We start from the raw sequence: 21962 nt of genomic DNA, 5'->3' as shown, positions 1-21962 counted from the left end.
CACTGGTCCAGGTGTTGGATACCTGGATCTACCAATTATCACATTCAATCACCTGGTTTATCGTGTTCTTTAGGCAAAGTACGGAGTCTTTATCTGAGTCTTTGTTATCTAGTAACACTATCAGTCATTGGATAAGCAAAAATGTTTTCCCCTGAAATTAGTTGAGTCCATGGATTAATAAAAAGTGGAATTACTCAAAAGGGCAAGTACTTCAAAAATGACTGTATGTAAGTAGCCTATTGTACTTGACTGCAAAGTATTTTAATGAAGTACAAACAGTAAGTAGTAGCCATAGTACCCATTACATTATTTCAAGCCTGCTGGTACTTAAATTGATATACATTGTATTGATTGTACCACTACATTCCTCATTGGTCTTACTGTCTTTTTCTACTGGTGTTCTTTTATTACAGCACTTAGAATAAGACAGAGAGGGACAGAGAGAAGGAGAAGGCGGGGAGAGACCACAAGAGATGGATGGAGAGAGAGAAGGAGAAGGAGGGGAGAGCACAAGAGATGGATGGAGAGAGAGAAGGAGAAGGAGGGTAGAGAGCACAAGAGATGGATGGAGAGAGAGAGAGAGAAGGAGGAGAGAGAGAGAAGGAGGAGGAGGGGAGAGAGCGCAAGAGATGGATGGAGAGAGAGGAGAAGGACGGGAGAGAGCACAAGAGATGGATGGAGAGAGAGAGGGAGAGAGAAGGGGGAGCAGGGAGGGAGATGGGGGGGTGGGTGATGGGCAAGGGAGGAAGGATGGAGAGGGGGAAGAGGAGGAGACAGAGAAAGGAGGAGAGACAGACGGGAGGGGTCGAGAAGGAGGTGTGTGTGGAAAGATATTTAAATCAGCAGTCACGGCAGAGTTTGATTTATTAATTTACTGTTCTTAATGTCATTTTCATCGCATATTATCCACATTCTTCAATGCAAATAAACAAATTAGTAATGCCATTAAGACACTGATAATAACACAGAACATACAAATTAATAATCAACATCAACAAGCTATTTGAACAAGGAAAAAAAAAAAAAAAGATTTCTACTATAACAGTGATGAAGGCGGTTCATCAGGGAGTCTCTGTGGATCCAGTGGCAGCTGAAGGAGTGCAGACAACGACATGGTCTTTGGTCTACCTCACAAACATGGCGGCCCGTAGAGAACGTATGGCGTTGCGATTGTTGAACAACTCAACTGATTGGTCGGTGAACTCGAGTGAACACAAAGCTGACGCTTTGCGCCCCACGAGTGGCTGTTGCAGCTGTCAATCAGCCAGAGCGGGGTTATGGAAGTGGGTGGGCTGTTTGGCTGCAGGTAACGGCAGGAGCGAATCACGGACTGGACTGGCTGTTTCAAAGTAGGGCTGAAACATCTCTGGTCTGCTTTAAGATAAGATAAGATAAGATAAGATAAGATAAGATAAGCAATACCGCCCCACGGTCATCTGTGTTGACAAATTAAATATGCGCAAACACCATTTCCTGGTAGATCAGTTTGTAATCGTTGTTTTTTTATCTGAAAGATGCCTATAACTGGATGTGTTGATGTGATAAAACTCCACTATACTACTGCCCTCCACTATAGTCGGACAGGTCTCAAAGGTCATGGTTAGAGTCACAACTTCATCCCGCACCCCCTTTAGTGACACTCAAGGCAGGCCATCTACCAAGCATCAGTGATATCGGTGAGGCAAGGTGTCTGCGCAGAGCCCAAAGGATACTAAAAGACAATACCCCCCCCCAGAAACAGCCTGTTCACTCTGCTGATGTCCGGCAAGTGATACAGAAGTATCCACCATAAAAAATGTTTTGCAAGTGTAGCAATAAATTTGGAACTACAAGTTGTGTTTGGTTGTGCAAGCCTGTGTTGTAGATTGATAATAATAAATGAATATTGAACCTATTTCAAACCACCCCTTTCCATCTTGTTCATTGAAAAAGTACGTCACACTTCATTGGTGTACAGTAAGAAGCATATTTACCTCTGCCAAGGCCAAAGGCTTAGGAAGGAGGTTATGTTTTCACCGGCGTTGGCTTGTTTGTCTGTTAGCAGGATTACTCCAAAAGTTCGCAAAGGATTTGAATGAAATTTTTTGGAGGGGTGGAGTGTAGCACAGTGAATATTTTTTTAAGGATTCCGATCAGCCTGAGCCCCGCCTCCTTCTGAGAGCAGAGAGATACTTGTGTGGATGTGTGGCGAGACTTCAAGGTGCGGGAGCTGCTGGCCGTCCGCGGTGAGAAAGAAAAAAGCGGTAGATGACGAGATGAGAGACAATTTAGTGTAACGTTATACAGACATAACAAGGCTGCTGAACGAGAAAGGTATCCGCCGATACGTCACACGGAAACACACCGTGTTAATAACAACCCGACCCCCTCACAGTACTGCCAGCTGTGAGCTGTGATCTGTTTTTAAAGTCACACACCTTGGCGGCGGTCTGCGCTCTCCGAGTGCCATTCTAGTTTAGACCTGTATCATTTCAAGTATAACCATGTAGGTTAATATCAGAAAATGCTACAATCAAATTGAAAGATGAAAACCTGATTCATAGTGATAAACAGAAACACATTTCAATTTTAATCATTTAAATACCACTTATAAATTTTTAACTCAATTAACTCAACTATTGGACTCAGCATTTATACTTTTCAAGTAGTTGATGTTAAAAGCTGTCAGAAAATGAACAATAGCAAGACTGGCATAGTCGTAATAAATCCAGATGTTTAAACTTACCAGTCTAAAGATGACTTTCAGCAAGTGTTTCAATTTAAAAAGAATTAACTTACAGAGTGCTCCAGGAATGAGTCCTACTTTTAGTACACTTTCCTACACTTTTAGTTTCCTCATCAATGGGAAGTCAATGAGTTTTTAGTTAGATGCCTGAAATAAGGTCTGTGGTTAACACGAGCTGAAGAGATTTTAACGTTTTATTCTATGATATAAAATACATCAATAAATACCCCACTCATGAATTTTGAAGCCTTTATGTGTCTTAAAGGTCCCATATTATAAAAAAGTGAGATTTTCATGTTTTTTTTTATTATAAAGCAGGCTTAAGTCCTATATAAATACTGTGAAAGTATCGAAACACTCAATCCACAGGGAAATACACACAGCCCGTATTCAGAAACTCTGCATTTGAAACAAGCTGTCAGGATTTCTGTCCATTTGTGATGTCACAAATATACAATATTTAGACCTTTTACACAGATTTAAACGTAAACATTCTAAATGTGTCCCGGTTTATTCCTGGTTGCAGTGTATGTGAATGTCATCAGCTAACAGGAAGTACACATGGACCCAAGCTGTTGCCTAGCAACGCTATTCTGTTGCAAATTTGTCCGTCGAAATGCGCTAAAACAGATCGTTTCAGACAGAGGGTAAATACAGGCATATTTAGGCCGACAGTATGAGGAAAATAAAGGGTTTTTTGAACATTATAGCATGTAAACATGTTCTAGTAGAAACACAAAATACAAGTATGAACCTGAAAATGAGCATAATATGGGACCTTTAAAAAAGGCGGTTGCTATCAAGTGGCTGTGGGACCGCTAAACGTCGTCATGAGGACCGTGGTGTAGTTTGTTTATAGCCTAACGTTTGCTTTTTACTTCTGACGATTGCATTCACGCTTCAAAAATCATAAAGAGGTGTTTATTTGTGGAGATTTTCTTGTCATCTTGTCATTTTGTCAAGGTCGATGCTAATGTCCTGGTTGGCTTACAAAAATACGTCGTCCTTGGAGCACTCTATTGCTGTGTGTCACAATCATATCAGAGTTTCTGTTGGCCCCAAAGCTAACGTGGGTGGTAGTAACGGACACAATATGCTTGTTATATTGATGCAAATTGTCCCCATTTGTAGATATGCACTTTTCAATGATACAGCACAGTTTTATAATTTATAGCAAATTATTTTGCAGATCTCCTGACTGAGTGCCACGGACCAAGAATCACTGTTATAATTCGTACTGTACGTCCAAATGATAAACTATTGTCAATACTGAGAGGAGTGCAACCTTATTGTGATAAATCACTGCTTGGTGTTGTCTGTGCTCCTCATCAGACCGCTGTACCTCCTTGTTACAGTAATGACAAGAGGTCACCTGTGGCTAACAAGCTACATGCTAATGGTGGAAAAGGTGTCTATTGGGCTTACTGCACAACTTCATGCTGCAGATATAGAGATGGAGATGAAGAGCGTCTGTCGAAATCTTTTCCAAAGCTCAGGACACAAAGTATTACAGGAAACTAGGCTTAAATATATTTGCTTAAAATAATTAAAGTGTCTTATATTTAATGTAATGTTATTAATCTCTGTGAAATGTATTTGAGAGACATTTGTTGTATGACTTCCTCTTTTAAAACTTCATACTTTCATATTTCTGACTTTTCAGCTGATCTTAAAATAGAAATGAATGGGACTGCTTAACAAAAGCTAGCAATACAAATATTTCACACTGATAAACTTGATTTGTATGTATGTTGTAAATGAAAATTAAATTGTACCAAATTTGCATCTTTTACTTTGACTGAAAACTTTGTATTTTCCTTTGTGTTCCTCTGAAGCTGGTCCCTCCTCCTCCTCCTCATCCTCCTCCTCCTGTGTGATCTATCCCACTCCCTCCCTCCTCTCCCTTCTCAGCTCTCCTCTTCCTCCATCATACAGGGCAGACTGCAGGCGGCTGTTAGTTGAAATGGCGGAGGAGAGGAGAAGAGGAGGAGGAGAACTGGAGACAACAGCAGAGTGGCTGCAGAGAAAACCCAGAGAGGATCTGCAGTGCAAAGTGGAACCGGACTGACTTCTTCTTCTTCTGATGAAAGCTGTCCAGTCAGCAGCTGCAGCTGCGTGTTACAACACACGCATTAAAGAAATAATGAACAAATAGGAATTGTATTGCTGATACCGACCGATACACACGCCAGCATGTGTATAGGGGAAGTACCGGCACTTCTTTTTTTCCACTTCAAGCACTGCTGTTGAGACGTCTGTTAGATAATATGCTTGTATCACATCAGCATTTGAATGACTGAGGTTGTAATACCTATTCCATCCACAAAGGTTACAGAGGCTTTCCCTTTTTTATAAGGTTTTCATACTGTGGATTCTGAAAGCAACGATAATGAACCAACAAGTGAAAGTTAAATGTATTTTTTATTTTTTTGTTAGGGCAGCTGGTGAATGGCAGGAAAGGGGAGAGAGAGGGGATGACATGCTGCTGCTGCTGCCAAGGACTCAGCCTACGTGGGGCGCACGTTCTACTGGGTGAGCTAGAGGTCACCCCTTTATTTGTTCTTTTTAAACTGACACCGACCCAGACATTATAGACCCTCTTTGAGAGGGAGGAAAAACTACCATTAGAAGGATGAAGGAAGAAACCTCAGAAGGGCCACCTCCAAGGACGATCAGCAAATGGGTGCCAGAAGTGGGCTGTTGACTCACTGTGTGTCTTATTCAAATAAAAAATGATAATTATAAAAATAGTCAACATTTGGGTCAACAAGGACCTTCATCAGGACATTAAGAAGATAAAATGGTGGTGTGTGTTCTTTTAAACACCACTAAATCTGATTGGATGATTGGAAGTGTCTGCCATCCCTATTGGTTGAGGAAGTGACATCATCCCATATCCATTGCACCATGAAAAAAACAGGGAAGAGAAGAGAAGAAAAATACATGTCAAACAAAGAACATCAAACATACATCACTATTGAAGGAAAACAATAATAATCTTACCATAAATTATCAGGGCACACGATCATAAGTATACAATATTACACATTAAAAACATTGCTTGGTCAATTTACTACAGCAACTCAAACAACAAGATCAAAATGCCATCATCATTACAATTAAGTAGAAGTTCTATATTTCACAGACATACACTCAAATCTAATTCATCATTGGGCCCAAAGTGGGTCCCAAAAGTGTGGAGCTCTGTTATCCAAAAGGCTTCTCGTTTAAGAAGATCTTCCTTAAGATCACCTCCATGTCGTGACATTCCACTTTTTCAACCCCAGAGTAGCTGAAAGCTGTGATTGGATGATTAACCCGTTTGAAAAGGACTGCTATCGGGTTATCTAAATTATTGTTGCGGATCACTGTGTGTCTTATACCCATAGCCTGATGCACTGTCTATGCATGCAAATATTGCATTATGTATTTGGGTAAGACAATATTATGAAGAGAGGAGGACTTGGTGACTGACCAAAGAGTAGAGTCAGGTTAAATAAAGTCAAAACCTTCTAATCTTAACGTTGGAATTGTTGAGTTGCAGCACCTCCATCTTTAGCCACATCCAGGGTCTGAAATGAACTTTTCCATGATCTCTGCACTAAATGAAGGAGTAACATTTTAGATTCAATGTCATTCAATATTCAATATCAATTTTTCATACAGCAAGGTCAAATAAAAAAAAAAAAATGCTCTCACTACAATGAAATGGCTACTATAGGGATTAACATCATCACACATGAATACAGTTGGGCTCTCAGCTTTACAGTGATACCCAATTTATGTAATTCAAGACTTTTTAGGGACCCCAGTATGCAGAAATATTCAAATACACCATTTTTAGAATAGGAGACAATAACACATTTATACTGCATGAAAAAAACTGCATGTTATTATCATAAAGTGGGCATGTCTGTAAAGGGGAGACTCGTGGGTACCCATAGAACACATTTTCACCCCTTTGAAAACGGCCATGACAGTTTTTCCTCGCCAAAATTTAGCGCAAGTTCGGAGCGTTATTAGTCCCCCTTTGTGACAAGCTAGTATGACATGGTTGGTATCAATGGATTACTTACTTTAATATCTTCACTCTAGCTCTAAAAATTGAAGCTGCTACAACCTCCGAAACATTGATTGCTTTAAAGAAATTCGTGTCTTTAAAACAAATTTGCGTTAAAGCGTCTTTATTGTGTCATTATTGCGTTAACTTAATATATATATATATATATATATATATATATACAGTATATAGCACTGAGCCCATATAAAATGGAGGTGCAAGTGACACCGTGGCTTTGTTTTCCTCCTGTCGTCCCCAATTTTTTGAGTCATCAGCTTCCACTGCAGTAGGCAGAATATTTTTGGCATCATTGGGCAAAAATTCCATAATAACTTTTCAGCATATTATAATTCAAGTGCTCTGAGTTCTGCACCTCCTCATGGAACTGTTTTCAGGCTTTAAAAAATGTAGCCCGTGACGGGAGACTTTGACCAATCACTCCGATTAAATGGCCAAACTAGGCCGCGCTGATGAGAACGTTTTTGACCCGGCAGCCATGTTGAGATCATTTGAGGAAATACCAAGCACCGCCCACCAGCCGGAGCAAACTTTCTCATTTTACAGCTAAACCGTGCACTACAAGATGTTTCTGAAAACATTTGAGGAGAGAAATAGGCATTAACGTAACATAATATTGATTCATATTTGATCAGCGCTGCCTAGTTTGACCGTTTGGTCAGAGTTCTTGAGTGATTGACAGCTGCTCTGAGACGGCAAGGTTCCAGCTCGGCTCTAATTAGTTGTTTTCCTCCGGTCTGTGAAATCTTGCAGATACCATTAGGACCCTTTTTTTCAGATTACCTATATCATGTACTCGTGTCAGGACATACTGACCGTTTTATATAAATAACTTTTTATTAATCATATTTGCTCCATTTCTACCCACTGCTGCTTTAAGTCAATCAAACCTCATCGTTGATACAATTTATGGCTGACATGTTTTTATTTGAGACGTTTTTTTTTGTATTAACCAGAACTGAAATCTGAAGGATTCAAATTTGGACTGAACTTTAAAGCTGAAGTAGGTGAGATTGGAGCAAATATGATTAAAAAAAGTTACTTGTATAAAACAGTCACTATATCGTGACAGTAGTACATGAAACAGGTAACCTGAAAAAAATCATGTGCCTCTGTGTCCTCCGGTGCTCCTAACGGCATCTGCAATATATCCCAGACCCGAGGAAAACAAGCAGTAAGAGCTGATCTGAGGTCTGCTGTCCATCTGCCGTCTATGAGAGCTGGATGTCAATCCCTAGCAAACTCCGACTAAACGGTCAAACTTGGCAGCGCTGATCAAATATGAATCAATATTATGTTACATTAATGCCTATTTCTCTCCTCAGATGTTTTCAGAATCATCTTGTAGTGCACGGTTTAGCTGTAAAATTAGAAAGTTTGTGACGCCGCCGCCATTGTTCCGGTCACAGCCAATTGGAATGTTCTCTCAATGAAATGACCTGTGATTGGTCAAAGTCTCCCGTCACGGGCTAGATCTTTTAAAGCCTGAAAACAGAGCCATGAGGAGGAGCAGAAGTCTAGATATCTCTCAGAACACTTGAATTGAGTGTTTGATTTTGTGTTTGCATTTGTATACAATATGAATTTTTAGTCTTACAGTCATCTGTCAAGAAGCAGATATATTTAGCTTTGTGTGATCATCTCTCTGCTGCTCCTCCTTTTACCAGCAGCAGAACTGGATGGAAGTGAAGAAGCATGTCTTTGTAGCTCAGTGAGTGACTCACATGTATAGTGAGAAGGTGATGCATGTTTCAACATGTCTGCTGAATTCTTGTGAAGCCGGCCTGCTGCAGCCTGCACATCACTCTATGACAGTGCTGACGTGGCATGGCTTCTTATCAACTGTCAACGGCAATCACCTGTTTGTCATCCGTTTATGTCAGTTTCAGCTGCAGATTCACATCGTTTGTGCTTGAAGAACTAAATTCATGCTGCACTTCTATGGTCGTGTATTTAAAAAATACATCATCATGGTTACACTTTAATTGTAAAAGTAATACGTAGTTGTAAATCCTCAAGGGCATACTGGCAAAAAAAACAACTCAAGTCTCAAACCTGTAGGAGCTTGTAAGGTTCAATACAGCCCTCAACATGTAAAGTGCTGGAAAAGGTGAACGGTTCTAAAAGCCTTCCAGGTGGTGAGGCTGAAATATACAGTTTGTCCTGAGGAGGGCGCTAGAGGGAAGGTCATGCCTCTTTGGAAGCTGAAAGTGCTCAGCAATGTTTTTTTAAATATCTGCTGTCCTGTATTGGCACATTATACATTGTATTATATTATTATTATAGCGTGTATATGAATTTTCTGCAAATGAACCAGCTCACTATCACCATCAGTACATTGTGTATATTTAGTAAACATCATTTATCCCATGTTTTGGGATGTAGGTTGTGTGGACTGGTAACTCTAGTGTATCATTATACCAGGAGTCTTTTATCCAATATTACCAGTGAACATCTATTTTATATCACACGATGATCTGTCTCAGAACATAGAAACACGTAAGGGACCGTTTTTGTGTCAAATTATTGATTCCTTAAATAAGTAGCGGTGTTACAAGCGGGATAATGTACAGCTAGCGGGGTCCTGGTTGTGAAACAAACCCTGACAGAGCGATGTGAAGCAGAGGGGTCTTGCTTGTAGACAATATGTAGAGTAAACCCTTCATATACAGTAAACCTTTGTATACAGTAAGTAATCCTTTATATACAGTCAACCTTTATATACAGTAAACCTTTATAGTAAACCTTTATCTACAGTAAACCTTTGTATACAGTATGTACAGTAAACCTTTATATACAGTAAAACTTTGTATACAGTATGTACAGTCATTCTTTATATACATTATGCACAGTAAAGCTTTATATATGTAAACCTTTGTATACAGTGTATACAGTAAACCTGTACTGTATATACAGTATATATAGTAAACCTTTATCTACAGTAAACGTTTATATGCAGTATGTACAGTAAACCTGTATATACAGTATATACTGTAAACCGTTATACATAGTAAACTTTTAGACTATATGCAGTAAACCTTTATATGCAGTAAACTTTTAGGTTATATACAGTATATACAGTAAACCTTTATATAGCCTACAGTATGTACATTAAACCTTTATATAGCCTACAGTATATACAGTAAACCTTTATATAGCCTACAGTATGTACAGTAATCCTTTATATACAGTAAACCTTTATATAGCCTACAGTATATACACAGTAAACCTTTATATACAGTAAACCTTTATATAGCCTACAGTATGTACAGTCAACCTTTATATACAGTAAACCTTTATATAGCCTACAGTATATACAATAAACCTTTATATAGCCTACAGTATATACAGTAAACCTTTATATACAGTCAACCTTTATATGCAGTATATACAGTAAACCTTTATATAGCCTACAGTATATACAGTAAACCTTTATATACAGTAAACCTTTATATAGCCTACAGTATATACACTAAACCTTTATATAGCCTACAGTATATACAGTAAACCTTTATATAGCCTACAGTATATACAGTAAACCTTTATATACAGTAAACCTTTATATAGCCTACAGTATGAACAGTAAACCTTTATATAGCCTACAGTATATACAGTAAACCTTTATATAGCCTAGAGTATGAATAGTAAACCTTTATATACAGTCAACCTTTATATGCAGTATATACAGTAAACCTTTATATAGCCTACAGTATATACAGTAAACCTTTATATACAGTAAACCTTTATATAGCCTACAGTATATACAATAAACCTTTATATAGCCTACAGTATATACAGTAAACCTTTATATAGCCTACAGTATATACAGTAAACCTTTATATACAGTAAACCTTTATATAGCCTACAGTATGAACAGTAAACCTTTATATAGCCTACAGTATATACAGTAAACCTTTATATAGCCTAGAGTATGAACAGTAAACCTTTATACAGTAAGAAGTCAGAGAACCTTCAATAACCAAAGTGGGATAATTGATGATTATTCTACAGTAAAAGGTTGTCCATGCTGTCGGACTACATGTCCCAGTAGACTTTGCGGTCGACGCAGAGGAAGGAGGGGGGTTGTCTCGACCTTGGGGTTTGACGTTCAGCAGCATGGCGAACAAGGAGCCCAATGTGAGTGTTAACTACATTACTACATGATTAAATGAGTTTAATGCGCTGCTGACAGACACGTTTATCTACTAACGTTACTGGAGCTGAACGGTAACGTTAGTGAGGAGCACGTCAGTCAGCATCTTAACGGGAGGTTAGGGCACCGTTTTACCGGCTCCGGTTACCGCTAAACCTCACACAGACAGCCGCCGTTAACCGTTTACAGTCAGACCTGACGTTAGCTGTTAGCATGCTAACATCATATGCTGATATAAACAGAGACTGGTCTGTAGGCCTTTGCTTATTCAGCTCGCTCCGGTCTAAGGTTAGTCCACACCGGTAGTCAGAGCCCGTAAAGACATAGTGGGACAGCCCTGAGTCCTCTATCAGCCCTGATAATGAGGCTGCACTGTTCCTATACAGCCAGTACATGATGATGTCCTCTACAACATCACACCAGTGAATGTGAAATATCTCTGCATGTTTCCCCTTTAAATATTTGACAAGCATCTGCACATTCATTCAAAATCAACTCTTCAGTATTTATATTATCAACAGACACTGAAAGTCAGCAGCACATCTGCATTTATTGATATTCTAATTTACTATGTAATAATCCAGGTTATGAAATCCAGGTCATCCAGGTCATTTGAAACAAGCTGTCAGGATTTCTGTCAATTTGTGATGTCACAAATATACAATATTTAGACCATTACACGGTTTTAAAAGTAAACATTTTTCAATGTGTCCCAGTTTAATTCCTGTTGCAGTGTATGTAAATACCATCAGCTGACAGGAAGTAAAAATGGACCAAAACTGTTGCCTAACAACGCAATTCCGTTGCAATTCCGTTGAAATGCACTAAAACTGAGCGTTTCAGACAGAGGCTAAATACAGGTATATTCAGGCAGACAGTATGAGGAAAATGAGCATGATATAGGACTTTTAATAGGAACTAAATGGTCAGAACACAAATAGAATCTAAACTTGCTAGTGAGATTACACCCGAGTCGATCCTTACTTCTCCCAACAGAAATAAGGCTATTCAGACATCTTCATTATGGCGGATCAGTCTAATTTCTGTCACCCAAGGAGCGGGGAGACATGGCAAATGAGAAGCACCCCAAAACACAATTGATTAATCCATTAATTGACTAATCATTTCAGCACTACTGTAAAGTCACACATTGCTGCAAGGACACGACTATCTATCTTACTTTCCATTTTTTCTCTCTGTCACACGCTCATCCACTCAACTCTAGCGCCTCATCCAGCACCTGAGGGATCTGGCCGCTCGGATGTCTTCATCTGGTGGCAGAGGGGCAGGAATAGGACTGAAGCTGCTGCTTGGAGCTGGTGCTTTGGCATATGGCGTTAAAGAAGCCACATACACAGGTAAACACGCACACACACACTTGTACCGAGCTCTCAAAATGTAACAGACGCAGGCAGACCGGTTCTTGTCCCCCAGATGGCAGTGATACTCCACAAAAACTAGCAGGAGTTTCTAGGATGACGAGGAGATGCACTGGCTGTTGAATGTGGTTCACCTGTTGGGCTGCAGTAGCCATTAATCCTAGTGTAGTTTGTAGGGGGTGTAAGAAAATATTTGATACAAAGAAGCATTGCTTATACCTTTAACATGTTAGTTAATCATATATTCTGTGTGTGTGTGTTTGTGTGCGTGCGTGCGTGCACAGTGGAGGGTGGTCACCGAGCCATCATCTTCAACAGGATAGGAGGGATGCAGATGGACACTGTTCTGTCTGAGGGTCTGCATTTCAGGTAGGATGTTCCAGTCTGTCAAAGAATGTATATTGTTAAGAAGTGAAAGTCCATTGCGACGCCAGCGCCCAGCAGCAGACCTACGCCTCCGCCATTTTGGACTGTAATTGAGACGACTACCATAGCGAAGCCAGTAAAACGTGCGCGTACAAAAGTAAAACAAAATGATTTCTATTCTACCGTCATGTTTAATGTCTCTACCGAAATGGCCTGTGTTGAACAATAAAGATATATTATAAATATGCAGAAAATACTGTAGAAGAGGTTGTGTCCTGTGCTTTTGCCCTGCGTGTTAGGAAATAGCCTACAACTCTATTAAATTCTGTTCTAGTCATACTACTAGCTACTGGCCGATAGCCGGTTGTTTGGGAACAGAGACGTTAATACATCCACCACGGTACAGGCTGACAGCATACAGCCTATGGGGGTATTAGAAGATAATAAAATGATGAATTACAGCCAATATATCCATTATTACAGACGCGTACAGCTAGCAGGAAGCTGGCAGAACCGGATATGTCATATGAGCGTGCAGGGCGGTGCAGTCTCGTGGGTCTGATGACCGTTCATTATGACGAGGAAAATAACTCTGGATTCAGCTGTTAGTGAGTTTTACAACTTTTAGGACGTACTGATTTAAATGAGGGTTATTTAAGTGTTCCTACTGGGAAGTTGATTTACCTAAAAAAAAAAAAAACATCCTCTCATTTACAGATGTCTTTTTATACATCCACGGCCACAGACTCATTGGCATTTTCAGTCCCAAATATTGGCAGCGCTACCGCAGCGCCATCTAGTGGCTGTTGTCCAAAAAGAAACCAGAGTTTCCCCTCTTTACTTCTAAACTCTTTGAGTCTGTTGTCTGTCCTGGCTTTAATTTGTGTCACACTACTATATTGTCTCTCCCAGCACTCCTAACTTACAAATCTTCTTCTAACAGTCTCTTAGGGTTTAGGGTTGAATTATGATCATCAGTATTTTGAATGATGGTAAAAGGTTTTACAGTCATCAAAACGCAGAATGAGCAAGTTGCTTTTACTCACTACTGTGACACTGGAGAACATACTGAACCATTTTGATGACTATAAAACCTTTTACTATTTTTCAAAACATTGTTGATCATCATTTAACCCTAAATCCTAAACCTGTAAGAGTAGATAAGGTTGTAAATGTTGGGGCAAACATCCAGTCCATTCACTAGTGGTTCCTCATATCCATCCATCCATCCATCCTAGACTCTGTGGCTGTATTCAAAACCTCATACTCTACTAGTAGTACGTACTGATTTGGCCAAAATGTAGCATGTAGTATGTAGTATGCAAACAAAAGCAAAATCTACAGTATGCCAAAAGTGCCCGGATGTCGTACTGATTCGGGCAAAATCTCCAGTATGCGTCGGACCAGTCTACCTCACCTACTGTATCCCACAATGCAAAGCGCTGGAACTTTACAGGCTACGGTTACAACAACGATCGCAGCCAAAAACTGATTGTTTTTTACATTTTTCGTATCTATTTCATCACTAAATTCACTTCTAAAAGTTTTTGAGGCGAGAAATCAACTGTGTAGATTTTGAATATTGACAGTTTTACGATATTAGATGGCGAATCGAACATTTGCTCCACTGTTGTCGGAGTTTAGAAGCTCCACAAACTGCTGTGACAGCTAGCTAGCGCCTGCCGGGGTCACTACCTCGTCAGCCGGGCGGTCACGCTCACAGACCGCTATGAGCTGGCTGGAGCTCTCTAGAGACCGGTCTGTAGACGAGGGGCTTTTATTTCCTTGTTGACGGATAGTTTTGTTTAGTTATCACAACAAAAATGTAAATTATAAATTAACAGGAACCTGTGTTTATCTGCCTTTTTGGAGTTGAAAAGCTCCACAATCACCCACGGGCGTAGATCGCTCACCAGCCAGGCAGCGACGCTCACAGACCGGATACAGAGCAGCAGAGTGACGAGGGAAGAGGAGAGGGAAAGAGCAGCCTCTGACGGAGCAGAGAGATTCCTGCTGAGACAACATGACCCTTTTTAACATCTCTCTAATATCTGGAGGGAGATCAGTCCACTGTTTTGTTTCTGTAACTGAAAAAGCAGTTTGAGTAACGTAAAGTTTGTTGAACAATGTTTTATATTTCCACCGTCTCCCCTCGTTGATGATCCCGTTTGTCTTATTTCATTATGAGCTTTTAGAATAAATAGTTTAAACCTGCTGTATCTTATAAGGTAAACAAACATAACATAAACAAAAAAATCTAAGTTGTATTTTTCGATAATATTGTAATAGTGATACGGGTTCTTTTTTTTGTCTAGTGCTTTAAGAGCTGGTTTAAAGGCTAAAGCCTTGTCTACCACACTGCAAACCCTCCTCAAGTCCACTAGATGTCCTCCCAACCTCTCTGTTTTTTAAAGGTTTTTGACTTCATGTGCCTCTGCATACTAGTCAATATTATCACCTTTTATTTTCAGGGTTTGTACCACGTTCTTTTGTTCAACCTTTGTCTAAAGAAACCAAACATGCTTTTATCTCATCATGTTTGGACTACTGTAATTCTCTTATTACCGGCCTTAATAAATCTCCTCTTACACCGTTTACAAACCATCCAAAATGCTGCCATTAATACACCTATTTTAACTGGCTTCCTGTTCATTTTAGAATTCATTTAATTCATTCATTTTTGGTGCCCACCTACAGAGCACTACATGACCAGGCTCCACAGTATATCACCTACCTTCTGAATCCCCACACCACGAGCCGAGCTCTCGGGTTCCTCTACCCATCCATAGAGGATCCAACAGCCCCTGAGCTCTGGAATAGTCTCCCTTGAGGTCTTTGAACTCTTTTAAAAAGCAGATAAGGCATTTAGGTAGCATGTGTTTATTTAATATTTTAACCTATTTCTTTGACTGCGAAGCCATTTGTGAGTGGTGTCTGTGAAAGGTGCTATAGAATTGGACTTTACTCGCTTGCTTGCACACTCGCAGGTTATTATTTGTCATTTTTGATTGATTGCCAACCTCAAGAAGGTTAAGTAAAAAGATCAGTCTGAGGGCAGACGCCAGGTAGAAAGTGAGCAGTGGAACACATGACAGTGACACGCTGCAGACGGAGACTGTGAAGGACAACGAACGATAACCCACATCCCTGAAGTATCATGATTTAGTGTCTGTCTGCGTCTGTTTGTTGACATAAATGCAAGCTTAGTGCATAATCTGCGTCACAAGAAGACCGGAGTTGGCTGGGCCCACCATGTGTGGAGGACGGGTGGAGTCATCAGGCCTTCATGTTATGTTATGGCCCGTTACTAGCTGGTGCAGTCTCAAGGATCAGTGGAAATAAAATGAACTAGACCTAAAACAGATCATCTCACCGGTATTACCTGTGCCGTGACAACACCCGTCTGTGTTGCAGGATCCCGTGGTTCCAGTACCCTATCATCTTTGATATCAGAGCCAAACCCAGAAAGATCTCCTCTTTGACTGGCAGCAAAGGTAACACACACACAAGCTCTCTGACTCAGCATAGAAGTATTTGTAATAGTGATGTTCTACTGCCGTGTGGGCAGACTCATCTGAATGCGTCATGGTAAAAACAACAGCTCTGTGATCGGCTATATGGATATTTAAAACAGATGACAGAGAAGTTGTCTTCTTAACCTTTACATAATATTTCTGTGGCTCGTGCCTCTGTGTTAGACACGTTTTTTAGATCTTTGACTAAATATCTGCAGCCCTGTGTGTAACAGATTATGAATATTTATCCAGCCCCTGTATGATGGGAGCGTTGATGCTGCATACAGATAGAGTTAGTGATGAGGGAGCACCTTTGCGACTCCTGGTGGCAGAAAAGAGAACAGCAAGTTTGATTTTTCTGAGGTTGAAGCAGGGTTGTGTGAGTGTTTTGAGAGGCGGGTGTAGGTAGAAAGAGAAGGAGAGGGAGGGAGGGAGGAAGAGCGGGGGAGAGAGGGGAGATAGATCCACATTGTTTGTTGTAATATGACAGGATATTGTTTCAATCTGTTCCGTTCTTCATAAATCATACAGAATGGACGGTTAAAGCATTGCACTTGCTTACTTGTGACTTTATTCAGTACGACAGTCCACATGTTAACTCAGCTCTAGCTAGCATTACTATGGTCCGTGTCCCATTCTAACAGTTCCCTGGAACAACATCAACTAGGAACAAGCAATCCTATTGTTACAGATATCAAGCCATGTTGAGTCGGGGCTGGTACTACGAAGCGACTTCAACACACCGAGGGTATCTTCTCGTTATCTGGCTTCACTGACCCTAACAATCGATATCACGCTAAGCGGTCCTACGAAACTGGTTATCAACTCGGTAAATCAACCCAGGGTTTCTCAGTCTGGTTATGAGCACGTTCACATGAACGGGGCGATGTTTGCAGCTTCTGACCAATCACAGATTGACAACGTGCTCCGGAGCATAACCTGCTCCGGAGCAGGTCAGGTGTTCAGCATCAGTTACCCTGACGTAAGAAGTGATCCACCGTCGTAGGATGGAAAACCCTGAAGGGTTAACCCTGAAGTTACCTCGCACCAAAGCAGGTCTACGAGTAGTAGAGATGCACCGATGGATCGTCAGCCAGCTGGTTGTCAACTGATCGACCGTGACCGACGACCGGTCGACCGTCAACGGAGTCTGACGGCGCTAACTTGTGAAGACGAAAGAGACCACAGGTGGTAGCATGTGAATCACATGTGACACAGATGACTCAGTAATGAACATAGTAAAAGTAACAAACCAGAGCAGGAGGACGAGGCAGCTCAGTGTTCATTCAAACAAGTTAAACTGTGTAGAATAACTTGATTTTCTGATCTCTCAGTAGTATCTAATATCTGTGTAAAGATCTGCAGATGGTGAACATAGCAGTGCGGGTGTTGTCCAGACCGCTGGCGTCCAACCTGCCGATCATGTACCAACAGCTGGGGAAGGACTACGATGAGAAAGTCCTGCCCTCCATCGTCAACGAGGTCCTCAAGTCCGTAGTGGCGAAGTTCAACGCCTCGCAGCTCATCACGCAGAGAGCACAGGTACTCTCATATCTGTCCACTCTGCTGGGACAAATGAGGATCCCAGTCTATAGTTCTAGTAAATGAACTGTAATACTAATGCAATAATCATCTCTTTCAGAGCTACATGCTACAATTAGTTCAGTTTCTTTAAGACTGTGTCAGGTGACCAAACATCTCAAAATCCATCTACATGTGTGATATTGTTAGTGAAGAGTTGGATGTTGTCGGTGTGTGTGTTGTGGTCCAGGTGTCCTTGCTGGTGCGCAGGGAGCTGTTTGAGAGAGCCAAAGACTTCAACATCATTCTGGATGACGTGTCCATCACCGAGCTGAGCTTCAGCAGCCAGTACACTGCTGCCGTGGAGGCCAAGCAAGTCGGTAAGGCTCGGTGCAGCTCACTGACAACATGCTTACTGTATGTAGCTCAATAGCCTCAACCATCTCAGGCTGTTTCCTGCTAAACATTTCACAAATGTTAATATAGAGGAAATCTGCTGATTATCACCACAGCAGACTCAAATGTAGAAAGGTTCTTGTTTAATGCCCAGATGAGCTTTACACTGTCTGGGGTTTCAGTGTTGTTGCTTCGGTCTAATTGAGCTAACAGATTATCACATGCGTTTGTCTTGTCTACCATACTATGACTTTTTTATGACTTTTTTCAACATATTATATTATGACTTTTTTATGACTTATTTCAACAAACTTTTTTATGATTTTTTTTCAACATACTAATTAGGACTTTTTAACATCCTATATTATGACTTTTTTATGACTTTTTTCGGCATATTATATTATGACTTTTTTATGACATACTATATTATGACTTTTTTATGATTGTTTTCGACATACTATATGATGACTTTTATGATTTTTTATGATATTTTTCCAACACACTATATTATGACTTTTTCAACATAAACATATATGATGACTTTTTATTACTTTGTTTGACATACTATAATATGATAATGATTATCTGTAGTTAATCACGATTAATCACACGTTTTATCAGTTGAAAATGTGCCTTAAAGGGAGATTTGTCAAGTATTTATTACTCTTATCAACATTGGAGTAAAGAAATATGCTGCTTTATGCAAATGTATGTAGCATGAAAAATATGCTCCAATCATAACATGTCAAACTGCAGCCCAACAGGCAACAACAGCTGTCAGTGTGTCAGTGTGCTGACTTGACTATGACTTGCCCCAAACTGCATGTGATTATCATAAAGTGGGCATGTCTGTAAAGGGGAGACTCGTGGGTACCCATAGAACCCATTTACATTCACTGATCTGGAGGTCAGAGGTCAAGTGACCCCTTTGAAAATGGCCACGACAGTTTTTCCTCGCCAAAATTTAGTGTAAATTTGGAGCGTTATTAAGACTCCTACCGGACAAGTTTTAAAACGGAGCCTGCTACAACGTCCAAAAGATCGATTGCGTTAAGCTTCAGTGGATAGAAATGGAGCAAATATGATTAACAAACGGTCAGTATATCGTGACAGTAGTACATGAGACAGGTAATCTATAAAAAATCATGTGCCTCTGTGTCCTCCGGTGCTCCTAATGGCATCTGCAAGATTTCACAGACCGGAGGAAAACAACCAATGAGAGCTGATCTGGAGTCTGCTGTTCTAGAAATTCATTGAATTTATACAAAGAGGAACTTTATCAGTAATAGTGTGTTTGTGTGTGTGTGTGTGTGTTTAGCCCACCAAGAGGCCCAGAGAGCCCAGTTCTATGTGGAGAAAGCCAAACAGGATCAGAGACAGAAGATCATCCAGGCTGAGGGAGAGGCTGAAGCTGCCAAAATGGTAACCTGCTTCTCACTGTTACTATGGAAACAGCATTGCTCCACATCACGAGTCGTATCCTACTGAGAAAATGAGAGTGTTGTGATGTAAACTTCGAGTCAGACAGTGAAACAAACCTGCAGCGTGTTATTATTGACCGTGAGGACTTAAATATCTAAAGAAGACTGTGGAAAGTAATCGGTACCGTTGTTTACTTTGCATTACATTTCTGGTCATGATGTATGAAAGGCAATGTATTGACTAAACAAAAACTGTGTCTGTGTGTGTGTGTGTGTGTGTGTGTGTGTGTGTGTGTGTGTGTGTGTGTGTGTGTGTGTGTGTGTGTGTGTGTGTGTGTGTGTGTGTGTGTGTGTGTGTGTGTGTGTGTTTGTGTGTCAGTTGGGCCTAGCAGTGACTAAGAACCCAGGTTACCTGAAGCTGAGGAGGATCAGAGCGGCACAGGCCATCGCAAAGACGGTCAGTACTGTTGTTTATCTCTCTGTGACTCCGTCTCTCTGCTCCACTCTGATTTACTGTACGTGATTTTCAATGAAACGTACCAGATTTAACTTCTGTGTGAATATTACAGGATACCAAAGTAACTGTGTCCCAGCATTAGTGATAGTGGTGGTGGTGGTCATGATGGCTGTTGTGTCTGCTTCCAGGTGTCAACATCTCAGAACAAGGTGTACCTTAATGCTGACAGTTTGGTCCTGAACCTACAAGACCGGACATTTCTTAACAGGTAGGTTTACGCGCGCGCGCACACACGCACGCACGCACGCACGCACGCACGCACGCACACACACACACAGCTTTGTTCTGACATGACAGGTGAGGGGGACTGAAGAAGAAAGAAATGCTTAGTTAAAACGCTCAATCCACAGAGAAATACACACAGCCCATATTCAGAAACTCTGCATTTGAAACAAGCTGTCAGGATTTCCGTCCATTTGTGATGTCACAAATATACAATATTTAGACCCTTGACACAATTTTAAACGTAAACATTCTAAATGTGTCCCAGTTTATTCCTGGTTGTAGTGTTTGTGAATGTCATCAGCTGACAGGAAGTACACATGGACCCAAGCTGTTGCCTAGCAACGCAATTCTGTTGCATTTCGTCGCAATTCCATCGAAATGCGCTAAAACGGAGCGTTTCAGACAGAGAGTAAATACAGTTATATTCAGGCTGACTGTATGAGGAAAATAAAGTTGTTTTTTTTATCATTACAGCATGTAAACATGTTCTAGTAGAAACACAAAATACAAGTATGATCCTGAAAATGAGCATGATAGGGGACCTTTAAGTACATGTACAGCTACAGTAACCTTGTGCTGGTTAATGAAGTGTGCTGTTGTCTTTCAGCATGACAGCGGGCCAAATGAAGTGATGAAGAGGACACACAGAACCGTCTTGATCTGCACATAGAGAATCACCATCTATGAATCTGGACGAGTGTGAATGTGGACAACAAGAGAGAAGACGGTTCTTTTAGTTTTTCTTTTAAATTTAGGGAATGGCCTGTATCACCCCGAGGTTTGTCAATGAATGATTGTAGTGGAACAAAACATTGATCTCATTTCAACTTCACAGTGAACAAATCAGTAACAGATGTGTTTAATAGAAAAGTACAAGAATCTAATCATAAGGACGGGCACATGTCCGACTGATATGTCAGTAGAATGCGAGTCTTGTGAGAGTCTCCTTTGAATAAGAATGAACTTCAAAAATATTTAGCAGATTGGTGTCTTCTGTCAGGAGGAGCTGATAGGACAAATGAGGCAGTGAGATATCACCGCAGCACTGTCCCTAGTGCCAGTCCTCCCAGGGATGACATGGCTCCACATGTCAACCTGGAGCTGGTGGTACAGATGTTTGGTGATGTGTGTGGAGTCATGCAGTAAAACCTAATAATGCTGTGACCAGTGTTGGTGAAAGTTAATGCAACCTAATTTATCTGTTAATTATAAACTTTTATTATGAGTACACTTTCTCATGTCATTCCTATCTGGATTTAACTTAAAGGACCAGTGTGTAACTTTTCGGGGGTTCTATTAGCAGAAATGGGATATGATATTCATAACTAAGTCTTAAGTGTATAACCACCCCAAACTAAGAATCGTTGTGTTTTTGTTAGCTTAGAATGAGCCCTTCATATCTACTTTGGGAGCAGGTCCTCTTCACGGAGTCCTCCATGCTGCTCCGCCATGTTTCTACAGTAGCCCAGAACGGACAAACCCAACTCTGGCTCTAGAGAGCTTTTTGCGTTTTTACGTTACCTGAAGGCCACTGTAGTAGAATGTTGAACCGTGGTCCCGCCAGCTGCCGTCTGACTTCCGTTGCTCCTAAAGTGGTGTTACCTTTTGGTTTTGTTACGGTGTGCTCAAAAAACGAAACGTTTAAAAGCAAGATAATGCATTTATT

General features: G+C 40.6%; 1 protein-coding gene across 1 annotated transcript; it reads left to right on the top strand.

The window, feature by feature from the left end:
• Positions 1 to 10823: 10823 nt before the first annotated feature.
• LOC119487947 (prohibitin-2-like) lies at positions 10824 to 21524 on the top strand. The gene is made up of 10 exons (XM_037769042.1): positions 10824 to 10940; positions 12182 to 12314; positions 12620 to 12704; positions 16116 to 16195; positions 17574 to 17758; positions 17988 to 18117; positions 19452 to 19555; positions 19934 to 20011; positions 20200 to 20279; positions 20904 to 21524. The coding sequence occupies exons 1-10, from the start codon at positions 10920 to 10922 to the stop codon at positions 20926 to 20928; spliced, it is 921 nt and encodes a 306-aa protein (XP_037624970.1). The 5' UTR covers positions 10824 to 10919; the 3' UTR covers positions 20929 to 21524.
• Positions 21525 to 21962: the final 438 nt, after the last annotated feature.

Source organism: Sebastes umbrosus, chromosome 5 (genome assembly GCF_015220745.1).
Source record: "Sebastes umbrosus isolate fSebUmb1 chromosome 5, fSebUmb1.pri, whole genome shotgun sequence".
Classification (NCBI taxonomy): domain Eukaryota; kingdom Metazoa; phylum Chordata; class Actinopteri; order Perciformes; family Sebastidae; genus Sebastes; species Sebastes umbrosus.
This window is presented reverse-complemented; position numbering and strand designations above follow the sequence as displayed.

What these genes read in the sequence shown, in the direction of transcription:
- LOC119487947 (XM_037769042.1), top strand. Translation starts at nt 10,920, where the DNA reads ATGGCGAACAAGGAGCCCAAT. An exon ending in CGTGGAGGCCAAGCAAGTCG is followed by an intron (nt 18,118 to 19,451) that starts GTAAGGCTCGGT and finishes GTGTGTGTTTAG; the next exon opens with CCCACCAAGAGGCCCAGAGA. An exon ending in CACAGGCCATCGCAAAGACG is followed by an intron (nt 20,012 to 20,199) that starts GTCAGTACTGTT and finishes GTCTGCTTCCAG; the next exon opens with GTGTCAACATCTCAGAACAA.